Below are 25773 nucleotides of genomic sequence, written 5' to 3' on the forward strand. Positions count from 1 at the left end.
ATCGATCGTGCAGGACACTTTGACATTAACATGGGAGGTTGAAAATTAATGTCATCAGCATTTACAGTGAATAAAATAAAATAGTTTAATAAGAAAACAATTTCTTGTTTATTTTAAATGAAATGAAGGGGAAAATAACAATAATATTTACTTTTTTATTATATTTGATTAAATGTTTAGATATTTTAATAAATCTACAACTTGTATGATAAATAGCCCATGCACATACGAGAAACAATAACAGAGGCAGTGAAGGAAAGATCACACCTTCGTATAGTGAGCATGTCCTCCGCCGCCGTCTGGGAGGAAGCCCCCAGCAGTCGATGCCTCACCGGCCTTCTGGCGAAGGCCCGCGCGAACCTCCATTTCCAGTCGATCTGGGCCGAGCTCAACGGCGCCATGGGCGACCTCGGTACTTACATCCCTATCGTCCTCGCCCTGGCCCTCGCCAGGGACCTCGACCTCGGCACGACCCTCATCTTCACCGGCGCCTACAACATCATCACTGGCGCCATCTACGGCGTGCCCATGCCCGTCCAGCCCATGAAATCCATCGCCGCCGTCGCCATCTCCAACCCTTCCTTCGGAATCCCTGAGATCATGGCCGCGGGGATCTGCACCTCCTCCGTCGTGTTCTTCCTCGGCGCCACCCGTCTCATGGACGTCGTGTACCGCCTCATTCCGCTCCCAATCGTGCGCGGCATTCAGTTAAGCCAAGGCCTTGCCTTCGCCATCACGGCCGTCAGGTACGTCCGCAACAGCCAGGACCTCGGCAAGGGCAAGTCGCTCGGACAGAGGCCGTGGTTCGGTCTCGATGGTCTAGTGCTCGCCATCGTCGCCGCAGTCTTCATCGTCATCGTCAACGGGGCAGGGGAAGGGGAGGAGCAGGAGGAGAATCTCTCTGCGGAAATTGGTCGAACAGGTGACGGTAACGGGCGGAAAAGCACTAGAAAAATTTGGGCGAGGAGGGTCTTGTTTTCGATCCCGTCCGCAGTGCTCGTGTTCGTGCTCGGCGTGGTGTTGGCGGTGATAAGGAAGCCGAGCGCGGCGGGTGGGCTCAAGATCGGCCCGTCGCGGATGCACGTGGTGAAGATCTCGCGGCGTGCGTGGAGGGACGGGTTCGTGAAGGGCGCGGTGCCGCAGCTGCCGCTGTCGCTGCTGAACTCGGTGGTGGCGGTGTGCAAGCTGACAGGGGACTTGTTCGGGGCGGAGCGGGCGGCGTCGGCGACGTCTGTAGCGGTGACGGTAGGGGCGATGAACCTGGTAGGGTGCTGGTTCGGGGCGATGCCGTGTTGCCACGGGGCGGGAGGATTGGCGGGGCAGTACAAGTTCGGAGGACGGACGGGGGGTTGCGTGGCAGCTCTGGGGGCGGTGAAGACGACGGTAGGGCTGCTGCTTGGAGGATCGCTGCTGCGGCTACTGGTGGAGTTCCCAGTGGGGCTGCTGGGGGTACTGCTGCTATTCGCAGGGGTGGAACTGGCCATGGCGGCGAGGGACATGACCTCGAAGGCAGAGTCGTTCGTGGTGCTCGTTTGCACCGCCGTGTCGTTGGTGGGGTCGAGCGCGGCGCTGGGCTTCGTCTGCGGCATGGCGGTGCATATCTTGCTCGTGCTGAGGAAGAAGGTGACGATGAACATGAATTGCAGCAACAATGTTTGAATTTTTTTTTAAAAAATAATAAATATGCAAATTCAAAACCTTTTATTTCGATAAAATTGTGTGGTGGTGTGGCGGTTCAACCCTTCGTTGAATAGTGGCAACAACATGTATTTGTCGCATCTTTCTATGTAAAATAAATTGTAAATTTTTTATTTTAGACATATCCTAGTAGAGGATCCTTGTTTCACTGAGTGCTAGTTTGAAGTGCGATACTCCTTAGATGGAGGATGGAGTGCCATTCATGGATTGTGACAATATTAAATGCTACTCGAACACTTGTTCGAAGACCCGTAAAAATTATTTTTATATTAGATAATATTAGATGATTAAAATCTGGTCAATTAAAATAATTTTTTTTAAAAAAATAGAATCATTATTAAGAATATCCAAATAATATTATATTTTATAAATTTATCCTTTATCATCTATTTTTATATTTAATTTTAAAAATAATATCTAATTAATTTTTATTAATAATATTTAATTAATTTTTTAACCAGCTTAATTAACATTTTAATTAGATAAAATCATTTTCTGACTAATCCGACTAAAATTTACCGTTTTATATTCTTATAGACTCTAGCACCGGTAAGGCATTAACCCATATAAATAATAAATAAATTTGAGGTACTTAAAAATTATCCTTTTTTTTTAATAAATAGTATCCCGATCATACTGAGAATATATAATCATTTTATCTTATTCATTGACCCCTTGACAGTGAAGGCCCAGATTTAATGATTCAACTATGAATCTACTTATTACAAGTTCAGTAAAAACCTAGATCAACTTTAGGTATTGGAGCAAAAAGATGAAATCATCAGCTCCTTCAAGACACCCCACGTTCTCTAAAAAAAGAAATAAATCAGGAGACATTTGTCCTAGCACAGGGCTTGATCAACTTTACTTGATCTATAAGTTAAATGGATTTTAATTAAGGAATGGAATATTAATGCATTGCTTAGGGTAAAGCACAGATATCATAGCGTGTCCAGAAAAAATTTACAAACTATAACTTAATCTACTCAATAAATTATATCAGTACTGATGTAACTAATCTGATTCTCATGTGAGATACATTGTTGGTAGTGATTGTGCAATAACCTGCACTCACCTCTCAAGATTAAATACAATGCAAATAATGTAGGAAAAGACGAGTGGGCTAAACTCTTTGATTTTTTTATTTCCAAAATTTGTTGCCTGAAATCTGAATCTCTTTGTAGCATGTTTGGACACAATTCCTAAAAGAAAATTTAAGCAAATTCCCAAGGATAAATATCTCAAATCTTGTGTTTGGATAGATTCAAAATAGATTTTAATTGATCAGGAGGTTTTTGCTAAATTATCATTGAACTACTAGTCATTAGTATTCGATTTATGGGATAACATAATGTAGCAAACACAAATAATTGAGATTCGTGTCATGCTGTCATTGTCTACTTCTCATGACAATAATATGTGAATGGTACTCTAGCAAATAGAGTTGATGGATCATAGAAATTCTAAACACTATTGAGAATTCTAATTCTAGTGTGTTTTGGGGGCAAGAGCTCCTAAGGATGTAGTGTGTTTTAATAATTCTAAATAAAGGATTTCAAACAAAACAAAGAGAAATGTAAACAATGCTCTGTATAGTATTTGAACATGCTTTCAGTGCACACTAGATGTTATTGCAGCAGATGTTAGAAGATGATAATCTAATAAAGATATAGTGAAAGTGCAAGACAAACCTCTGTATATCCACATGGCAGAAACTACACTGAGTTTCTAGTAGTAGTCGACTACATTTAGCTTCCTAGCAAAATCTGCAACTATCCTGCAAACATAAATAGATGAAACGTTCCAAATTATGGATAGCACTATCGGGGTGCCTACAAATGGCCTGCAGGTCTACGAGCTACAAATTCATTTGCAACTAAGACAAAGTTGGGAATCCTACTCCCGACCCAAAATCATTAAGTATCAGATTTGTGGCTTTTGCAAATAGCAATATAAAATAACATACAAACACAAGAACATATAGAAAATGTAAGCAAAAATTTTAAGCTATTGTCAAATTTAAACTATTACAAAAATAAATAATACAGAGTAATTTATGATTCAAGGCCGTCTCAACAAAATGCAAGATCAAGATAAGTTATGGATAGTATTACTGTGCAAAATGTAAGCAAATGTCTCACCTATCATTTTCTCTCATCTTTTCTTGATCCGAATAACCTTCTGAGTATGAGTCATCATTACTTGGGATCGTAGTTGAATCCTGAGGAAGAATATCTCAACTTTCAGATATAAGCTAAAAGGGTTAGCATCTTCCTTTATATACATAGCACATCAACTATACACAACTAGTAGTTGCATCATCACAAATTCATAAGAGACTACTGATAATTATACTGACCTGTCTGTCTGTCATATCTAAATCATTTACCGAAGAGTTCTGTGCTTGACTCTTTCTTCTCCTATTCTCCTTTTTAGATTTACATGTTCCTGGACACATCAGAACTGTTGAAGTCCATGGCACAACACAAAAATAACTATAACAATCTTTAGCCGTTATTTGCTTGAGATAGAAGTGATCGTCATATATACATTCAAAGTTCCAAATGTTGTTAAAGATATATAAGCATATAAAGCTAACAACAATTGTTTCCATTATTTAAGAAATTTGCCCTGAAAGATATGAGCCAACAATTAGCATTATTACTTTGCAAAAACATCAATAAAACCAACCTCAACATCAAAAAATCATAACCATGGTAGTCAGGACAGTGATCTAGGATCTTACCATCTATGAGAATCTAACTTGCAAATCCAATTCACAGGCAAGATCTAAATCAAACAGGGATCTTAGGAATCTACATTGCGATCCTTTGCTCCCTTATCATTCCTATATAAGATCTTGACCCAACAATCTTGATTAGATGGAACATATTTACATTGATCTAGAAAATTTAAAGATTGATATTTAGTAGAAGTTTGACCCTCATCTTAGTATCATATTCATTTAGGAATTTTTTTATATAAAATATGAGAATCCTTTTCACTTTGAAGCATGGATTAGAATCATGAATCATGAATCATGTCATCTGGCATAGTGGAGATTTATCGTTCCTGGTATAGTGTCAAAATGCAGAACAACACCGGCATAGTGAAGAATTGAAAGTGAGAATAGAAAACCTTCTTCCTCATGATTGCTCTTTGAGATTCGACAACAGCCAACATATCAATGACAGCAAGTGCAGTTGCTGAGCAATCCTCACGATTCGCCAACAATTAGTGAGGTTGTCAAGTGATTTCTCTGTGGAGACAGCAAGCTATTCCTCCTCATGGTTCTCCTGCATTGGTGATGTGAGCAATCCCTTCTTCGAGGGGTTCACAATCCTTTCTACACAGTGCAAGCAGCATCACAAATCAGCACCGGTTGATTATTTCAATCAGATCGAGGAGGAAAACTCCGACTCAGAATGGCTCGGAATGAATTTTAAATCTTGATCATAAGAACGATTTTTTTTCATTGTTAGTCATTTTATAATTATAATTCATCTTATAGGAGTCGCTATTAGGTATATAAAGATTAAACACTTTAAGAATAACATTATGTTGTTCATATCTTTACCATATGGAAAAAATAATGTGCTAAATTATAAATACTGAATATTCAAGGTTAATGCATGTGATAAATTATAAATATGAAATATACTTCTACATAATAATTCCATGAAATTGTAGAAACTTCCAATCCTATAATCTAACCAATGAATCCTTCCCTGTTCCCAAGTAGGATGTCAATCCTGATAACCTTGATCAACCATAACTTGACCAAAAGAAAACAAGAGAAAAGGAAAAGGAAGGGCATAAAAATATAAAGGGAAAAAGGGATATGAAGGAAGGAAGAAAAGAGAAGAGAATAGGAAATAGAAATAGAAAGAAGTGAAGAAAAATTAGTTCCCTTATCATTCAAGGATTTGTAGAAAGCAAAAGGAGAAAAGTTTGCAGAGAAATTATAAGGACTTTAAAACAGAATCATTAAAAACTCTTAGAAATACAACAAAAATATACTCACAAACCTTTGTCTTTCCCATTAATAAATTCCAAAAGATCCTCAATTGGACGTGTATCCTCTTGTTTATTTAAGAGATCAATATTCTGCAATCACAAATAACATGTAGATAATTTATAAAGCAATATAAAAAGTTTTTCAAAAAAGAAAGGGAAGAGGTTCATCCCTTAAACTGAAATTTACAGATACATTAAATCAGCCGGGAGAAATGAAGGCATCAAGAACAATGCATCTACCTTTAATTCATTTTGCTCTTTCCATTTTTTCCTTTTTCTAGCAAGACTTTGATTCAACAACCGGATGAAAGGATCATTGGTTGGATTTTTCAAATGCTTTAGTTTCTCCTCCTATAATAATCCACACTTAGGTGATATTTATATCAAACATACTTCACAAGAGGAAAACCATAATTACCTCAGTCAGATCATCAGGAACATGGAAAATCTTACGAATCTCATCATTACTACATCCTCCAATCCTACGAGCTAATGCTCCGCTAGTAAGATCCACCAAAGGCCTCAGCTGAAGGGCATGGGCTGCTAAGGCCAACTCCAACAAGTCATCAGTATTAGTCTTTACAAATTTCTCATCAAAGGATCTCCGCTCCTAAAATAATAAAATTGCCAAAATTCAATAAATTTCTAGATCTAATCACAGGAGAAAGCGAGAGAAAAAAATAATTAACAAATATGTTTAAATGATTGTGATGAAACACCATTTATGTTGCATGCTCCAACGAAACAGAGAATAAAAGGCATGCAATGCTAGATATCCAACCATAAAAATGTTAAGCTTTCTCAAAATTTTGAGTTTAAAATTGTATCTCAAAACTATATTGTGAGATGTCTAGAAAATCATTGGATGCCAAAAATGCAATGTTGCAGAAAGTAGTTATGCACATACATGTCTCTCATGTAAACATATTTGTTAATTATGTTGTACTAATCGCTTATGTTATTAGATATTGAATTTTGTTAAATTTTGGCAATTTTAGTTTTTTTAGGAATGGAGATCCTTTGATGAGAAATATGCAAAGACCAATACTGATGGCTTGTTGGAGTTGGTCTTAGCAGACGGACCCTCAGTTTACTGGATATTACTTCCTGAGCATAGCTAACAGAAGGATAGAGTAATATTAAGAGATTCCTGAGATTTCCCATGTTACTGATGATTTCACTGAGGTAATTATGGTTTTGGTCTAATGGAGTGTGTTTGATATAAATATCTCACTTAAGTGTGACTTTATTATAAGAAGAAAAAGTGGAATCTCTGAAAGATCAAACCAATAATCCTTATATCCAATAATAGAATCACAATTTTGCTAGAAAAAGAAGTTTGAAAGAGTGAATAGAATTTAAGCCAGTTGTGTTACTCTTAATGATCTAACTACTCCCAGCTGATTCACTTTGTTAAATCAATATGTCTTAAATTTTTATCCAAGCAACAAAAATATTCACTGTCTTTTTTGGCAAGACTTTTGTTGATTTATAATTTATCTAGATGTTATTTATGATTGCAGAATATGGATCTTCAAAATAAACAAGAGCATAAATATCCAATTGAGGAACTTCTAGGACTTATTAATGGGAAAGGTAAGGGTGCCGTGAGTAAAAAAAAAAACCTTGTGTTTCTAAGAGATTGTTGGGCTTTCTTAAACTTGTGGATGAAAATGGCATCTCAAAATTATGTAATCTAGAGAATTATTGTATGCCAAAAATGGGATGTTGCAGTAGCTAGTTATGCATTTCACTTGCAACTAAAATAAATCCAAGAATAAAATGTTCAAATTAATTTAGACAAGTGAAAAGGAATGTTTAGATTAGGACCTAATGTAAATCAAACCAATAACATGCTATTCCATCAAGGTTGAAATCAGTTAATTTCTCATAACATGCTATTCCATCAAGAGTTTGGGATAAGTAGTTTCTGAAGGATTCATAAAGCACAAAGAAATAAAGAGATTGTTCTTATATCAACTAGAACCAGCTTCTTCATGTCAGCAATTGAGCTTTTAAAATTAGATTTTACTGCTCTCAACAAATAGCACCTATCAAATTATATTCAATGCTAAAGTAATATATAAGAATTACAAGAAAGTACTAACCTTATCTGAATGTCCTGGAATTAGGTGAAATTTCCAATATTGGAGTATCAAACTCAGCATAGCTGGACTGACTTCTTCTGGCAAATGGATGGGATTATTCTTAGAGGAACCCTTGCCTGTCCCAGACATCTCTCGATGAATAATTGGGCACACTGCCGATAATTCTTCTTCAACTTGTTGAATCAGCCCATTCTTTATTTGGATCCATATATAAGAAGTTTTGGCCTGATGGAGTATAGTGAAACCAATGTACTTCCGTGGTATTTACAACTAACAGACATACCTTGATGCTTCTATTTTTGCATATACATATGAATTAAAGAATACATAATATGCACAAACACCGAAAGGTTCAGGGCAAGAAAAAACTAGGAAAATTAAAATAAAAACACGTAAAGTAAACAAAGAATTGCACAGATGAATGATAATCTTCAGATATTCCTCAATAAATTTGAAAAAAAAAATTGTCAAACAAATACCTCTTTTGCGAGCAGTGAGCTTCTGTTGGATGACATGTTATTTCTGAACCCTACAAAAGAGAGGAAAAAGAGAAATCAAACTATGGAAGATCTTGGTCAAGTCTCAAAGACCAAAATATTCCCCTCCCGCCCCAACGCAAACAATTACTCAACTTAGGTTGCCTCGTCCAAATCACCTCCCACTGCTCAACAGAGAGAGAGAGAGAGAGAAAGAGAGAGAGACCGAAGTATCTGGCAGCGGAATTGGGGTTAGAAGCGCTGGAGTAGGGTTCTCGGCGTCGATCGAGCGAGGGAGGGAGGAAGGAAGGAAGCGAGTGAAGACGAAGGAAGAGGAGGGCGGGATAGGTTTAAGATTCGCAGTGGGTTTGTGGCGCGATGCGTCAGCTCCAGTGATGGGGTTTGCACGCGGCGCGTGGACCATATCGCTCAAGCTTGGTCCCACTAACGGTGAGGCGCGGTCAATTAGAGAGTACGCGAAAATGTTTTTTTTTTTAATTATGAGAATTCTTTTTAAAAAAAACTATTATATTTCTACACCATTGATGTCAAATGAAATGATTTATAAATATTTATAAGGATTTGGTCAGAATTTTTCTTTCAAACACCGAATAAATATTTAAAAATCAATAAGACATACATCGCTCATCGATGTATATGTAATTTAAAATTTAAATATATAAATTTGGTTTCATATAAGCAGCAGTTATTAATAATAATAATCTCATCGGCAGTAAATTTCATAAACAGAAAAGAGATGCCCCACGTATGCTATCAGAATTCTAGATAGCTAATATGTCACTAAAGAATCTAACCATAATACCCTACTCCCGGAGGCCTCATATTACATTCATACATGGATGACATCCATGGTTACTCTAATAAATTTTAAGATCAATTCTATGCAAGCATTAGAGCAAATGCCTCCTCATGATTTCTCTCTTTCTCGAGAGAGTGGGACCACCGGAAAGGCAGTTAAACTGTTAAAGGGAGGCTTCACGCTCCCATGAATAAAAAACAGCTCTCGCATACATCTTAAAACTAGGAACATGAGCCATTAAGGCATTTTTATGAACAAAATAAACTGAACACTGAAACAAATTGCCAATTCACATCACAATAATATATATAACACATCGATTAACATCAGACTGATTGCATATAGTACACTATTATCAAACACATTGATTCACATCAAACTAATACGCTACACTTACTAATATTCATATAACCAATAATCTTGAAGCGCCAAGCATATATAGAATTTTATTACAAATCACTAGTTTTAATAAACCAGGAGCATATCATATAACCAATATTCATGAAGCACCTAAACAACATTGAACAGAATTGGGATGTCATGTAAATGATAGCATTAATCTTGTACCATGTTAAAACAAAAAAATCCTTCTCCTAGAAGGGCTGTGAGGATAAAAAATGTTTTTTTGAGTATGAAGCAAAAATATTGCCACTTTGATTCAATGTTTGTTTCCAAACTTCCACCATTTCTTCTTCTTCTTCCCGTCGCCGGTACAGAGATCTGAACGACCCAAAAAGAAGGTGGGAAAAAATTTAAACTTATGGACAAGGATCTGGAAGATTACACCAATAAATGTTTTGTAATAAAACTGGAAAGTGCATATCTAGCAATTCATTGTGTTTCTGCTAGCAATTCAGTGCATATCTAGTAAGGCCCTGAATTTAAAATATAATTATACTCACTAAGTTATACATGAATCTACCTACAAACTTACAAACAAGCATGTTCACAATGAAATATATTACATGAGCATGGGGTGTCAAAAATAAACCCGACCCGATTAGGGGTGTAATCGAGCCGACCGAGCAGAGTTGAACTCTTGAATGTTTGAGTTTGACTTGTTTATAATCGAGCCGAGCTCGAGCTTTATTAAACGAATATATTCATGGCTCACGAGCTTATTCGAGCTTTTATCGAGCCTAAACGAGTTTAATAAATATAAATTATAAATTTAAATATTCATTAAAAACTAAATTATATATTTAGAGAAAATTATAATATTCTTATTATAATTTATAATTTTATTCTAATAAATAAATTTAATATATTTGTCTATATGTTTTATAAGTAGAATGTAAAATCTATAAATTCAATATCAAAATTATTTTTTTTTATTTAAAAGTTGATTCATGAGCTTAACGAACATGTTCACAAACTAAAGAGCCGAATATTGTGAAGTTTGAGCTTGGTTTGTTTATCTTAACGAGCCTCATTAAATGAGGTCAAACGAGCTTTTATCGAAACAAGTTTCGAATAGCTCATGAGCGGCTTGGTTGATTTACACCCTTAGACTCGATGAACTGAGTCTACCCAAAGAAAATCAAGTTCGAGTTGGGATTTTCGGGTTCGGGTCGGATTTGGGGGGGGGGGGGGGGGTCGAGTTGAAAATTTTCAAGCTTGGTTCGGATCGGGTTGATCCAAATTTAGAGTTTAGTAGATTTTTTAAGATTAAATCAAATTTTATTTTAAAAATTGAGATGTTTTTATGTATATTAATATCAATGTTGTATGATAATGATGGAGTATTGAGATAAAAGTGAAGAATTATAGGAAAAATAGCCAAAAAAAAAAAGTCATTTTGAATCGGGTTATTCGAATCAGGTTCGGGTTGGCCGGGTTCGGATTTAGGGATTTTGGATTATATTCAGATTCGGGTAGGGTTCGGCTTGGGATTTTTTTTAAAAAAAAATCCAACCCGACCCGAATATGACCTGACTCACCCAAATTGACACCCCTATATGAACATAAAATGAGTTGAGCATTGAGTAAGCTTGCCTAGAAGACTGTATAAGTAACTTCCGTACAAACTCATTGCCCAAGACTATAATTTTAACGTTTCGATGTATTTAAGAATGTTCCAACACAATAACAATAAAATACCTTTTAATAAAAATATAAACAATTAACCTCCGGTTGAGGGCCCATTTATAGAACTGTTGTTAATTGATACAGAGAGATATATGATGCACTTACCACCCTCTGGATGAATTGAGTTGTAATGCACCTCAGCCCAAAAGCTTAAGAAAAGGACTGCATTTAAAGATAGAGGATCTATTATTATTGCTCTAAGCCCAGATAGAGGTAATTACGAAAAACAAAATTATATATACATATACACAAACACACATGCGCGCGAAAGTTTCTAAGCATACAAGCATGTGCAAGCGTACCTACAGAATCATACTGCCGAATTCAAACCTCAGTCTGCTATAATTTGGTTGTGATGTTGGAAGGTCTAACTATAATAAGGTGGACAAAATCAAACATTACCAAAAAATATACCTCGATTAGGCTTCTGATCTCTTGGCAAAATCTCAATATAGCAAGTATCCTTGAATGATGTAATGACAAAAATTTTGCAACCAAACTGCAAAAGAGATCCATAAAAAGGAATCAACAAGGAAACAAAGAGTACAAGTATCAAATTAATCTGCAGAAGCCGGTAGAAGATTTAAGAAGCAACCTGTATATATCAACATTTAAGCACAGCGTCCATAAAGGCACTGGCTGACTCGAACCATTAAGTTGACATGAATAAAAAGGATGTCACTGGAAGTTCCTAAAACCTATTTTATGTTAATGAAGACAGTGGATCAAAAATGACTGCTATCAATCAAGGCATGCTTGTACTTGTGTGAATGCTCGGATACGTGCTTTGATCTAAGATTATAATACAGCAATCAAGACATTCTTGTGCTTGTGTGAATGCTCAGATACATGCTTTGCTCTAAGATTCTATCACAGTAATCGACATACAATACTTGCGTGAATGCTCAGATACCATTTGCTACAACTTACTATCTGACATGGTGATAAACCTTAACCGGTTGTCGAAAATGCAGCCCAAGTTTAAGGGCAGTTCTCAATAGAGACCAATAAGCAAACACACAACTAGCCCACAGGCAATATCATGATCCACCAAAAAGAGCAACACCATTCCATATCAACAAAATTAAAAGAGTTTATTGAAATTTCAGAACCTAAATAGAGATAGGAAAGTAGGTAAAAGTATGGTAACAGTTTCCCCAAAAGTGTGTAAACAGAACTGTTTAGTTTTTAATTTATATTTCAATAAACCAGAGCACCTTATCTGTTGCAGCCTGTAATGTCACGTGATCGCCCCACTCGCCACTCCTGAATCAGTAAGACAAAGAAGTAAGAAATATATTTTAGAAGAATATCCAAAATATAAGGCCTAAAATCTAATAAGAACGACAGTATACTTGGAAATCTTTTTCAGGTAGTCACTGTATGCCATTGGGACATATTCCTTGTAGAACTCAGGGTGAGACCTGAGCTGAAGAAAAATACATGCCAATTAGAACATACAAAACCCATATCCAAAGCAGATAACAGAGTGAAGAAGAATCAACCTGATCAACAATTCTATGCCTCACAAGCTTATGATGGTCAGGTGTTCCATATAACTGGTCAGAAAGTGCTCGGAACTAGATCAAGATACATATCACCGGCGTCATGCCATGAGGCAAAAGAGAAACAACTAAGAAAATCAACATTTAATTGAGACATACTGTTTCTAAAAATCTTTAGGCTATGATTAATGGGTGTTTTTGAGTGAAGGGTGTCCAACATAGGAGGGATAGATGAAAAATCTGGATATCAAATTAAAGTAGTAAAGAAGCATTTTCCTCCTAATTGTACACAAGAATCTCACAATCCCAAACTTGCATCTACTGTAACTAAGCAATGAGTTTATTTGTCAATCAATTCCACGGCACAACTATTTTTTTTAGTTTCAGTAATAAACAACATTTTTGTGAATAATAAGATGAATTCATAGTCTACTCTGGAAAACAAAGTGTGCCTACATGCCACAGTTATGCCATGACTGACCTGACAGTTACCATCTCCTTCAACCTTACGTTCAACTAAGCCATACAGTTGCAACCTGCAATATCTAGAAAGCTTAGAAGCAAACGTTATGCTTAACCACATCATACAATCACAATCTGTAACATATATAAAGATTTAAGTACATGTGGTTGAACTTATCCATGATGCCTGACATACAAGTTTGTTAGAAAAAGTAAGCATTCCTTTTGATGTTGTGGTTTTGTTCTAAAGTTAATAACTCAAAGCAGATTTAACAAACTAAGCAATGGTAGTTGAAATAGAATGATAGTAACATGAGAGATTCTTTTAAAAAAATAGTAATCTATTTAGTAAATAGAAGTATGTTATTATTAATGTTTTTTTTTCATATATGAAGATAATATGAATTATTCTTAAGATTGTTGAACATCTTTTTTATTTTATACATAAGGCAATTCCATTTTTTTCCCTTCCATATTTTCTATCATTTTTATAGAACTGTTAAAGTAGACACTTGGATTTTGTTTAGCAATTGATTCCTATATCAATATGGACTTTGACAACCATATCTTAATCAGGTAGATACTTCGTGAGCAATTTTTTGACATGTCAAACATTAGAACAAATCAATTACAATAGTTGTATGGCCTGACTAACTGAACTATATACATTGGCCATAGTTTGAGGTTCATTAGAATTGTAAATTTGAGTGACACCAGAACTGCAAAATTTTAGACAGTGCACTATATTTTCTTTTAAAAAAAAAAGACTAATAGAAGCAACATGAAATCATCAATATACTACTACAAAAAAACTCAGTAGAGACTTCAGACAGATGTTATTCTCATTTTTTGACCTTGACATGAGACTCGTAGGATCCCCATCTTGAATTCAACAAATACCAAAACCTTCCAAAAAAGATAGCAATGACCTCAATTATAAGCGGTATATCCCAACTATTTGGATTGTTTCATGGATCTTATCTGACCATGTAAAGTGTAGCACTAACATACAAGTCAACTTGATTTCTTTCAATTATCATAATAGCATTTGCTTTAGTCAGTCTTTTTTGTTGGTGCAATCGACCTCCAGGGTTTTGATGTTTGTTTGACAATATGTTTAATGGAATCTAGTTAGGTCAAGGTTGATCGGATAACTAGCAAGAGAAGTCTTAACTGTGGTTAGGCAAGGGAAGTCTTAACTGTGGTTAGGCAAGGGAAGTCCTAGTCGCAGCTAGGAAAGGAAAATCTCGACATATCGTCGGAAACAGGTAGGAAGATTTGGTAGGTCTGGAAAACCCGATATCGAATTTCTTGCAAGTCAATCCGATGTTGAGTCCTGGTAAGTGAAGCTATGTGGTGAAAACCCTAGGGGGAGGTAACCCTAGGTCCTAGTGACTGAAGTCACTAGGTGGTGAAAACCCTAGGGGGAGGTAACCCTAAGTCCTAGTGAGTGAAGTCAAGTGGTGAAAACACTAGGGGGTTATAATCATATGTCTTGGTGAGTGAACTCAGGTGAAGAAAACCCTAGAAGGAGGTAACCTTAGGTAGCGAGAAGTCTTGGAGGAGTAAACTCCAAGCAAAGTTGATAAAAGGTTTCCATTCGACCGCGAGTGGTTGACCGGACCAGTGGATCTTAGTAAATCTAAGTTTAGTTTTACCATCGTATTTTGCATTACTATTATTGTTGTTGGCTAATTTAGCATTGCAAGAAAAATCTTAGTGGATCAGGCGATCAGACACTGAGCAAAGAAAGTCCAAACAGGTCTGGAGGACTAAATGTTTAGCAAGTAGGTTGAGGTAGGTACCTCAAGCGGAGCGATGGGGAGGTCGTGTCCCGAGAAGGGACAAACCCTAGGTCGCTGATCCAACTGAAGAAACCGGAAGGTTTCCAAGTTGAGATCAAAATAGGTCTTATTGTCTTTTCTTACTCATGCAGCATTATACTATTGTGCTAACTTTGTGTTGTAGGGATATTTTTATACTGTGGAACTAACTTTGTCTCATAGAAATCGAAGGGATCGGTCGACCAAACGGGAGGTTCAGTCAACCGAACCTAGTTGATGTGGCAGGGTTCAGATTGCACAAATCAAACATGGAATTTAGGTAGATCGGTTGACCAAACCCAAGGATAGGTCGACCGAACCTATTTTGGTATACACAGTGGCAGATTCGGATCACAGCGACGAAGGAAGATTCAAGGATTAGTCGACCAATCAAGGTGATCAATCGACCGAACATTAAATGGCGTTAATGACACGAAGATTAGATCTCGACAAAGAAGGAAAGTTAGTGGATCAGTCGATCGAACGACTTTTCGATTGATCGAATACGGCTTCTAAAAGGACCTCGAGATCTGAGCCGACAACAACACTTCTTCTGTGCAATCTCCTAAGCATCTTTCTATTGTTCATGCTACTGCTATGCGCTTGAACTTCGTGCAAGCTACTACGACTCTTCTTCGACGATCTGCGCTTCAATTTTTCATCCTTGTCGGTATACTTTAAAGCTTGCATTACTTTGTTAAGATAGTAACTTGTTACTATCCTGTACATCATTTATACGAGTTACTTCTTCTCCGAAATTTTCAAAAGAAGACTATTAGTGAATTGCTCAACGGTACGATCAAGGATCACGGGTCTTGGAGTAGGAGTCGTCACAAGCTCCGAACAAAGTAACTGAACTTGTCTATCTCTCCTAGTTTAACTTCCACTGCTACTTTGATATTTGTTTTAAGAATCGACATGAAAAAAAAAGTTTTTAAACGAACGATATTCACACCCCACCCCCTCTATCGTCTCTACTAGATTCTTCATTTTTATCCCTTGCAAAGGAACAACGCAGATTAGTATATCATCAATCAAAGTGATATATAAATATAGTCATACTTTCAAAAAAAACACAATTTTATGGAGCTCAATAATCAACTGTAATTGGAGGAAATTGGACTGTGCTTCCCAATTACCATCACAGCATTGTCTCTAGTTGTGATCCAATTTGTCTAACCATATATCTAGACCAACTTTGAACAATCTCCATACCATTTAAATCTTCGTTATTCTAACATATTTCAGGATGGATAAATAACTTGAGGTATCCAACATTATTTCTTTTGACATCTACACAAGGAAAAGTGTGAGTTGTTCTATAAATCTACTAATTATACAAGCTGCCACACATATTTCCAGAGTTAATTGGCTATACCGATCTATAAGACGCTGATGATCAAAACTGGCTTCATCAACAGAAGGAATTTCTCCATTGATCCTAGGAACATGCTGTATAAGCAAATCAATGAAAATCGTAGAAATAATTGTAATAATAACAATAACAATAATTCGAAACTTTATAATGTTTATAACTAACACACACACACACACACACACACACACACACACACACACATTGCAGGTTCCTTTAAAACTAAAAGATCTAAAAATATGAAGCTTTCTACAACATGCCAAAAATTTGGATAGTGGGTGCTTACAGGGATAGGAACCATTTGATCAAACCTCCTGTCAATTTCACCATCTATCGTGGAAAATTCATTTGACACTTCTACCGAACACTCCAAACCATGATAGTTGGTTCCAGGACTAGAACATGAACTAGAGGATGCATTATGTTGTGCAACTTCTTCTTCATCCTCAATCCCTTTGTAAATGAACATGAAATATTAACTTCCATATGCAAAATAGTATATCAAACTCAAAACTAGTAAAAGAAATCTATAGTTATCTTAGTACCTAGAGTATAGTCTCTCGTGTATGGGCGAAATAAATTTTCTGTGAAAATAGACACTTGCGTAGGTTCTTCATCTATACATTTTAGAATTAGAAGAATTTAGATGATAAAATTAGGGAATTCTTATGGGAGAAAGCATGTGTAATTGTCCTTATCATTCTTCTTTGAACCATGCTCCCATTAGTGTACCTTCTCTAATAAAAATGTCCTCATAATAGCTGAAGTTTTGCTCACTGGAGACTCCAGGACGCAGAGAATTTGGAACTATGTGGTTGTCGAAAAGATCAAGTTCCCACTGATGAACCTCAGAATCTTGCTTATAAGTCTCCATTAGTTATATTCAGCACAAAAGTGATCTAGCAGACAGAATTCTCAAGTTAGCCTTGTGAAATTTATTTTTTTAACTCAAATAAGTACTTATACAAATGCACATAGGAGTATTTTTCAGATTTTATGAAATAATAAACAGACGAAATGTGCATTCTCGCATTCATAACCATATGATAAATCCCATACCTAAATAATTAACTATGTAGCAAAAGAATGTATGGTATATATTTGGAGATGAAAAGAGCATAGAAATATTAATATTATTCACTTATATCTGAAAGGCTAAATCTTATCAACCTGTTTGATGAATTGATGAAAAATAGCTACTTTTGATAGTTAAAAATATTTCAACTCTTTTCAAAAGAAACCAAAACTAGCAGTTTGACTTAAGCATACGCCCAAGAAAGTTTCGTTTTCTAATTATCTTTAATATGCTTAATCTAATCTGATTGAACCAGTGGAACCATTACTAGTGCAACAGTTGGTTAATTGATTGGTTGGGGTTAGAAAAGCATTGATCTTTTCTATCTTCACAATGGCAAACTTCACTGTCTTTTTTGTACAGCCAGAAATTAAGAAGAAGAAAAAAAGTAATCTGAAAATGATGCTAAATTCTAGAGAACGTTTCACTTCATAATAAGGTACGCCAACTTGGTTGACTTGTTCTAACCTATTTTTTTAAGAGTGTCATCTTAGGAAAAACAAGATCGGTAAATCTATTTGGCCAGAATCTGGCTGGTCAGAATTGAATTATAATGCATGCATGTAATTTATATATAGAGATGATATTACTAAAATATCCTTAATAATGACTTACAAAGTGTATTCTGACTGGCCAGATTCTAGCCATTTAGCACTGTCCAAACAAGATATGCAACTAAATTGAAGAAATAACAAAAGGCTGATAGTTATTTCATATACAATCATAACCATTAACTCACAACACTCAAGAAAATTTATTAGCTTATAAGTAGTAACTCCTACGATATGTGCAGCTAGCAATAAGATTTTTAGAGAGAGAGAGAGAGAGAGAGAGAGCTCCAAGGTGAGATCACATGTACCAAGGAAAAACTAATAGCATGTCAAATTGCCAAGAAAAAAGTTATTTTGTAATATGAACTTAAAAGAGGCTTGAGTAGTATTTTTTACTGATTTGATTTTTAAGTTATTTCTTATCCTATCATAACCAATATAACCAAAGTTAACCACATGTTATTGACAACAGAATACAATTGACAGTGGGAAAGGATCCACGTTTTGCTTCACCTTTTCTTTTTATTCCCTTTCTCTCCTTTTCTCCTTTTAACCAAAAACGAAAAGCAGTAGAACAAAAATCCGAAGTGGGAAAGGAGGAAAAAAAGAAGGGAACGATGGAGCACAAGCAATTCGAGGACCGCGAGAGATTATCAAATTAGCACTACACAGGCCACAAAAAAAGGGAACTGGTCAATGGACTGTTGCTCTAGTACGATTAATTTGAAGCGCTCGAGATCCATAGCAATCTTTGCATCCTCAAATGAGAGACAGAAACTGAATCGTCGAAATTTGGAATGCATTTATGAGCTCGAAAACCAAAAACATTTTGTGCAGCCGATTTATCCTCAGGTAACTTTCTAAATCGCGCTGGAAACAAGAAATCGCTTGCCAACAAAACACTGTCGCCTCACCAAAACTGGAAATTACGACAGATAAATTGCGCCGAGACAGATGAAGACTTAAAACAATCGGAACACAGAACTCAATCCTCGTCTCAACGAACCCCGAAGCATAATCAATCCCAATTCCCGAGTTTCTTACAGACTTATCCACAACCAAAAAAAAAAAAACTTACCGTTCTAAATACCTTTCCTGAAAGTCACGGATGAAAGCTCAAAATGGAAATCCACCACCACGAGCAGAGAGACGGAGGCTTCTTACCCTAGCGGTCGACGCATGGACGGAGGAGAACGAGGAACCGATGCTTCTCGAAGCAGAAAGACGACTTTATAGTTCGGGAGAATAAAGCAAGCAACTCGAGAGTGGACACCAGAGGATTGGATGACGTCATCTGTCTCTCTATTTTTTAACCGCTCTTTTCTGATTGGGCTCCTAAACATGGGACGGGGGCCCATAATGCGAGTTCTTGTATTTTAAAAATTCTATAATATATTTATTTTTAATTCTGTTATAGCTTAATTAAAGTGAGTAACAGTGTAGCTGAGGTGCTATAATCACTTTTGTTATATATATATAAAACATCACCAGTTCATCCTAAAAATTGTCACAGCACAGGTGTTTGTATCAAACAGCCATCCAATTCTATGGATCACATCATCCCGGGAGAAAGTTTAGGAAGATGGTGTGCATGCCTTTTCTCTTTATGCTGCATGATCGGCAATACTTTCGGTTCCCTTTTCCTAGAAGAATCTCATGCACGCACGTACACACGCACATGCAGTGGCTTTAGTTATCAAGAATGGAATACAAAGTAGCGCGATTAACCAAGAGCACACAGGCGCACGTATTTCTCATTATATCTTTTTCGATCCATTATGATGATGCTATATTTAAAAAATTATACTATCATAGTGTTGGAGTTTTTAAAAATCAACTTTTTTATTTTTAAATTTACGTGACATCAAAGTAGTATTAATTTTTAAAATATAATATTATTATGGTATTAATTTTTTAAAAACTAATACCATAGTAATATTAATATTGATTTTTAAAATATATAATATATTTTTTAAAAATCCATCATAGTGGCATTATTTTTTTAATATAATATTATAGTGGTACACGATAAAGGTCAAATCAGAAATAAGTATGTCCTTTATAAAATGTAAAAGATAAATATATTTTTATAAGTGATACGAAATATTATGAAGAGACATAATAGTCAAGTTAAGATGAGATGACGGTTAAAATCAAAGGGAAGTGGCAGCTAGTGTATCACTAACCAGCAGTGTTTCGCCTTCACCTAGTGTTAAGGCCTTCAATCCATGGACGATCGGCTCACGAGCCGACTGGACTCGAGAGACCTAGCGTGTTGCTCCTGTGCCAGAACATTTAGAATATAACTGATTGTCCCTAAGTTGCTTGGGCTTAAGAGAAGATCGACCTACCACAAGACCAGTTGAGAAAATATTCAACCGGGTCTTGGAGATTCAGCCTTCCATTATCATAGCACGACTTAGTACATAGCTGGTTGATCTGACAGCCGATCAAATATATGAGCTTTCATTGTTCATTCTCCCGTCCTCCCATATATAGGCGGTCGAGTATAAAGTTGACCAGAGTTACAGGGCTCAATATCTTTATCTCCACAGAGTAAATATACTAGGCAAATCTCAGAAGAAATCCGATCGAATTCCTCGAGCTCAAAGTATCACTTTAGGGATGAGCTTCCAAGCACAAGGGTGATCAGCTACAAGCATCGATCAGGCCTCTCAGGGATCAATTTCCCATTCTTCATAAGCAAATAACACTATGTATGGCCGGTCGATCATGACCGTCCAGACCTATGGGATTTGGTTCTGATTCACTTCATAATCAGACTTCCAACATCACACAATATATATCAAGGATAAGGTCAGCCCTAGACTTTGAAGGACCCGATGAAAAAAAACCTTTGTGTTAATATAAAAAATAATAAAATTCATGTTATAAAAATAATTTCATTAACAGAATGGATTTGTAATAATGACAATATTATAATCCATATTGCTAATTAGTATCATTACATCATAGAAAATGAAAAATAACTATTACAATTATCTATGAAAAATGGATCTTCTTGCATTTTTATTTACAAAGTCATCAATCAATTTTTCATAATTAAATTTTTCTAAAAACTCACTCTCAATCTAAAATCATAGCTAATGCATTCAATCTTGTTTGGGTCATGGTTGATCTCAAACAAAATTTCAATAGCTTCAGTTTAGAAAAAACTTCTTTCTGTAAGTGCAACGGTTATCATAATAGTCAATAATATCTTATATGCAATGAATGAATACGGGAAACAATTCATTCTTTACAAAAAAAATTAGTATTTCACTTATTGTTTTTGTTTTCTTTGATAGAATATGTTGTATGATTTTCAATTCTTAATATAAGTCATCTCAATCCAAATCTAAAACATTTTGTCCCATACTCTCTTTTATTTGTAGTTTTCCTTTCAAGATTCTTGCAATAAGTTTTCAAGTCCTCATCAATCAATAAACTCAACTTCTCAACTGTGAAAAGGAATCCAAAAAGATCTTCATATTTCTCATATTGCTCAAACATTTTCTTCAATGATCTAATTGTTTGATCTACTATATATAAGAAATAATACACTCTAAAAGCTTTCTCGGCGGAACTTGAGGTATTTTGGAAGACGCACATGTAACCTCATCAAAATATCTTTTTCTATATATTTGTCTCTTTTCAGGAAAAACATTATCAATCTTCATTGTTGAAGCAAATTTTTTTGTTATATTGATAGCTTGTTCAAATCTAGATTCTCTATACTCTTCAAAAGAAGCAATTAGCTCCTTAATCTTGGCTATAGCAACGTCAATAAGCATGTTTTCAAATTGTAAGCTTTTGATAATAATGTTAACTTTACCCAATATGTCATACCAAATAATCATACCCACTAAAAACTCAAAATTTCCAAGTTCAAATGTTGCTAAAGACTTAACTTCACTTCTTATTTTAGAGTCAGTGTCTTTTCCTTCTGCAACTTGAAATAAAGCTTCTCCGATTTGTTTGTTGGGACAGAAATATGTAGCTAGAGGGGCGGGGTGAATAGCTCAGCGCGATCTCGTGCTCGTCGTTGCTTGTTTCTTGTGATGAAATGCAGCGGAAAATACAAAGAAACAACTCTCAACGCTAACACTAGGGATTTACTTGGTATCCACCTCAAGAAGAGGTGACTAATCCAAGGATCCACACATTCACGCACCCTCCACTATGTAAACACTCCTTTTTTGTAACTACCGAAGGCGGAGAAGCCCTACAAGCTCACAGTACAAGAAGAAAGGGAAGGGAAATACAATACAAGCAAAAGCTTACAAGATATGCACTAGAAACCCTAACCCTAGCTTCTTCCTTGCCTCTTGACTTGGGCGTGCACCAGCACAAGCCTCCAAGAACCTTCAAGATCTAGCGTGAGAGTTATGGAAAAGTGGCTGCGAAATCGCTGTGGAGAAAGAATCGAAGCCGTGGAAGAAGTGCTAAGAGAGACGCTCGCCAACAGTTATATCCTGCGCCAACGGTCAAATCCCAATCGATTGGATTGCTCCCAATCGATTGGGGAGGCTTTGGATCGATCGGCTGATCGATCCAGAGCGCCTCTATGCTCTCGGGAAATGTCTGGATCGATCGGCTGATCGATCCAGGGCTTATCGTGCGAAATCGCACCTCCCAATTGATCGCTCGATCGACTGGAGGCTCCCAATCGATCGGCTGATCGATTGGGAGGCTTTCTGTTCGTGCGACACTTCTCCCCAATCGATCCACTGATCGATTGGGAGGAAGCTTGTCGCGGGGACTCTCCCAATCGATCGGCTGATCGATCCAGCTCTTGTTTTTGCCCAAAAATAAGTCCAAAGTCCCCTAAACCAACATCCAGTCAACCATGACCTGTTGGTACATCATGTCTAGCATCTGGTCACCCTCGACCTGCTAGGACTCCCTCACCAAGTGTCTGGTCAATCCCTTTGACCCACTTGGACTTCCCAACACCAGATGTCTGATCAATCTTGATCCATCTGGATTTCCTGTGCCTGGCTTCACCCACCAGGACTTTCACCTAGCTTCACTCACTAGAATTTTCCAGCTGCCCGGCTTCACTCACAGGGACTTTCACCTGGCTTCACTCACCAGGATTTTCCAGTTAAGTATCCAGTCAACCTTGACCTACTTGACTCTCCTTCACAACCTCACCACATGAACAATTGCACCTGCAATCTCCATGTCTTATCTCCATGTATTGTCAAACATCGAAACTCAAACATCAAGACTCGAGCTTGACCCAATTCAAGCTCAGTCAACCAGGTCAACCTTGACCTAGGGAATATTGCACCAACATTGTTGAGCTTGAAATACCACTGCTTTCACACTTTCAATACGGTTTTTCCATCGCGTGATTGACAATAACTTGAGAGTTAAACCTTTTATCGTAACATGATCCATCAAAACCTTCTACCTCTTTGTAGAATGAGAAAATATTGTCTAAATCCGTTGTATTACTCAAAAAAAATCTTTCTCTTTCTCACAAAAATTTGCAATATCACAAAGTGTTAAATTCAAACAATGACAACCACAAGGAGTGTATAATACTCTAGGATTTATATCCAATAGTTTTTTTTTTACGCCTTGGTGTCTCCCTTTTATATTTGCCCCATTATCATATCTCTGCCCTCTCACATTATCAATATCAAGATTAAAACTTTTCAACACATTTTGTAATTTTTCAAACAACCCTTATCCTGTCGTATCATCCACTTTCAAAATTTTCAAAAAGTATTCTTTTATTTTCATTGGATTGGTAGAAACATTAACACATCTTATAACTAAAGTCATTTTCTCTTGGTTACTAACATCAAGTGTGTAATCAAGAATTACAAAAAGGAACTTAGCTTCTTTAATGTTTTGAAGAATACAACTCTTGATTTCAGAAGCTAACAAACATATCAACTCATTCTGAATTTTGTGGCTAAGATAGTGATAATGTGTATTTCTTTCAAGATGATCCTTCATCACTGAGTCCCACTCGACGATCATCTCAACAACATCCATAAAATTTTCATTGTTATCATCATAAAGTTTCTCATTACTATCATGAAATGCTATGTTTTGTTTAGCCAAAAATCTCACAAGTGAAATTAATCGGTGTAATACTTTCCTCTAATGTTCTTTTGCTTTCGTGATTTAATCTTGAATAACATGATCAATTGTTGTACCCTTCACTAACCTGATACACAAATCAGACCAGCTAGCATAATAATTAACATGTTCAATACTTGTCTCATGTTCTTTAAATCTGCTACTAAGATGCCCCCAATCACAATATCCCTCATTTGCTAGTTGACTTGGTTGAAGCCCCCTTTTTAAACAACTTGCAATAAAAACAAAATATTTTATCAAGTGCTTTCGAATAGACTAACCAATCGCTATGGTGTTTTTGACCATTTGGCAAAATACGAGTGTAAGAATCTGAATAGAATCGTCTATTTGATTTATCTTTGAACCTTTCCCTATTAATACATCTCTTATAGGACCCTTTTCCACTAATTGATTCTTTTACTTAGGATCTAAATTCTCCCAGTTTCTAGAATAAAAAATATCAAGTGGAATCGATAAACTTGGTTTTTCATTCATTGCAATAATAGCATCATCATCATTTTCAAAATAATTATTTTCAAAGTCTAAGTCGTCACTACTTTCATTGCCTTTAATCTCATTCACATCTTCATCTACATCATTTTCAATCGCTAAGTCTTCGTGTAATTCATTATGATTGTTTTCTTTTTCCTCATTATTACTCAAATCTTCAAGTGATCAATTTCTCAATTCTTTGACAACAAATCTGTCGATCACCCCTCTTTAATACTCAATAAATTCTTCAACTTTTTTTCTTTTTTCTTTTCCATTTATCATGTCTTGATAGATATTTCCTAGTAGGAGACATTCTAATTTTCTACAAGAAAAATAAACAAATCAAACAACTATTTATTTTAGATATTAGACAAGCACTTATTAAAAAATTCTCATTTTAGCTTTAACGATACTAAACTAAATTTTTTTAAAAAATAATTGAATCAAAAGGGATGATACTAGATGTCTCATATCAAAGGAGATGATACTAGTTGTCTCTTGTCAGCAACAGAGAAGTATGGATAGAGAAGAACTCTTTATCACAAAGTTCTAATTATCCAATCTAAATTTTATGCTCTCGGATATCTTCACAACGACTATCTAATCTAATATCATAATGTACTTCTAAATTCTCTATATCTTCATGATCAAGCTTTTCATGCATAATCATTAGATGAATATCATTAGCTAATTCAGGAATCAAGACACTACCTAAGTGCTCAAAGACCCAAATTAAAATAATAGGAGTTAATTGCCAGATGAAAAAAGCAAACTCCTTTCAGTCTTTCAAATCACAATGAATAAAAATCAAAGTGGCAAATCACAATGAGTGGCAAATCACAATGAATAAAAACCAAAGTGGGAGGATGACAAGTGAGATCCCCAATTCAAATGGTCAAAGTGACAAAGTCACACATTGAACAATTAAGAAACAAAAGCAAGGAATCACTGGAGGTTTTCTTTCGGCATTACCTAAGATCAAAGTAGCCTCGACGATGGGAAGCGAGAAGAGCTTGGAGATCTCGTCAAAGATCAATGTTGCGCTCTTGGTTTGCGGCTTCTTCAGAGGTTATGTCGCTGCGGTGCTGAAATTGAATGGAAGAGTCGAAGAGACACTGGAAATAAATAAATATGGTTGTGAAATAAGAAATAGAGGTTTAACTGTGCTATTTTTTTAAAGAAAT

The 25773-nt window shown here is 36.1% G+C and overlaps 3 protein-coding genes across 9 annotated transcripts; 1 reads left to right on the forward strand and 2 right to left on the reverse strand.

The window, feature by feature from the left end:
- The first annotated feature begins 227 nt into the window (after positions 1 to 227).
- Positions 228 to 1792, forward strand: LOC121980979 (molybdate transporter 1-like). Its single transcript, XM_042533273.1, has one exon. It carries the CDS (start codon positions 283 to 285, stop codon positions 1657 to 1659), a length of 1377 nt encoding a protein of 458 aa, XP_042389207.1. The 5' UTR covers positions 228 to 282; the 3' UTR covers positions 1660 to 1792.
- On the reverse strand, positions 1476 to 8692 carry LOC121980989 (SKP1-like protein 20). 5 transcript variants are annotated; one of them, XM_042533302.1, is made up of 10 exons: positions 8526 to 8692; positions 8303 to 8352; positions 7824 to 8048; positions 6134 to 6325; positions 5956 to 6066; positions 5727 to 5805; positions 4058 to 4146; positions 3840 to 3919; positions 3390 to 3475; positions 2596 to 2900 (listed from the first exon to the last, which is right to left on the reverse strand). In XM_042533302.1, the coding sequence occupies exons 2-9, from the start codon at positions 8336 to 8338 to the stop codon at positions 3427 to 3429; spliced, it is 861 nt and encodes a 286-aa protein (XP_042389236.1). In that variant the 5' UTR covers positions 8339 to 8352; positions 8526 to 8692; the 3' UTR covers positions 2596 to 2900; positions 3390 to 3426. The 5 variants fall into 5 exon arrangements, with proteins under 5 accessions (XP_042389228.1, XP_042389245.1, XP_042389236.1 ...); XM_042533294.1 differs by lacking the exon at positions 2596 to 2900 and adding an exon at positions 1476 to 1611 and having other exon boundaries at positions 8303 to 8692; XM_042533311.1 differs by lacking the exon at positions 2596 to 2900 and adding an exon at positions 2405 to 2571 and having other exon boundaries at positions 8303 to 8692.
- An 835-nt stretch (positions 8693 to 9527) lies between these two features.
- On the reverse strand, positions 9528 to 19235 carry LOC121981011 (OVARIAN TUMOR DOMAIN-containing deubiquitinating enzyme 9-like). Of its 3 annotated transcripts, none has more exons than XM_042533325.1 (12): positions 19077 to 19232; positions 17105 to 17271; positions 16918 to 16989; positions 16659 to 16825; positions 16376 to 16449; positions 13194 to 13248; positions 12713 to 12787; positions 12563 to 12636; positions 12425 to 12473; positions 11622 to 11706; positions 11313 to 11369; positions 9528 to 9839 (listed from the first exon to the last, which is right to left on the reverse strand). In XM_042533325.1, the coding sequence occupies exons 2-12, from the start codon at positions 17244 to 17246 to the stop codon at positions 9778 to 9780; spliced, it is 912 nt and encodes a 303-aa protein (XP_042389259.1). In that variant the 5' UTR covers positions 17247 to 17271; positions 19077 to 19232; the 3' UTR covers positions 9528 to 9777. The 3 variants fall into 3 exon arrangements, 2 of the variants coding, with proteins under 2 accessions (XP_042389259.1, XP_042389268.1); XM_042533334.1 differs by having other exon boundaries at positions 19089 to 19224; XR_006111723.1 differs by having other exon boundaries at positions 9757 to 9839; positions 11510 to 11706; positions 19077 to 19235.
- Between the last annotated feature and the right edge of the window lie 6538 nt (positions 19236 to 25773).

The sequence above is a fragment of the Zingiber officinale genome, chromosome 1B (assembly GCF_018446385.1).
Source record: "Zingiber officinale cultivar Zhangliang chromosome 1B, Zo_v1.1, whole genome shotgun sequence".
NCBI classification, from domain to species: Eukaryota; Viridiplantae; Streptophyta; class Magnoliopsida; order Zingiberales; family Zingiberaceae; genus Zingiber; species Zingiber officinale.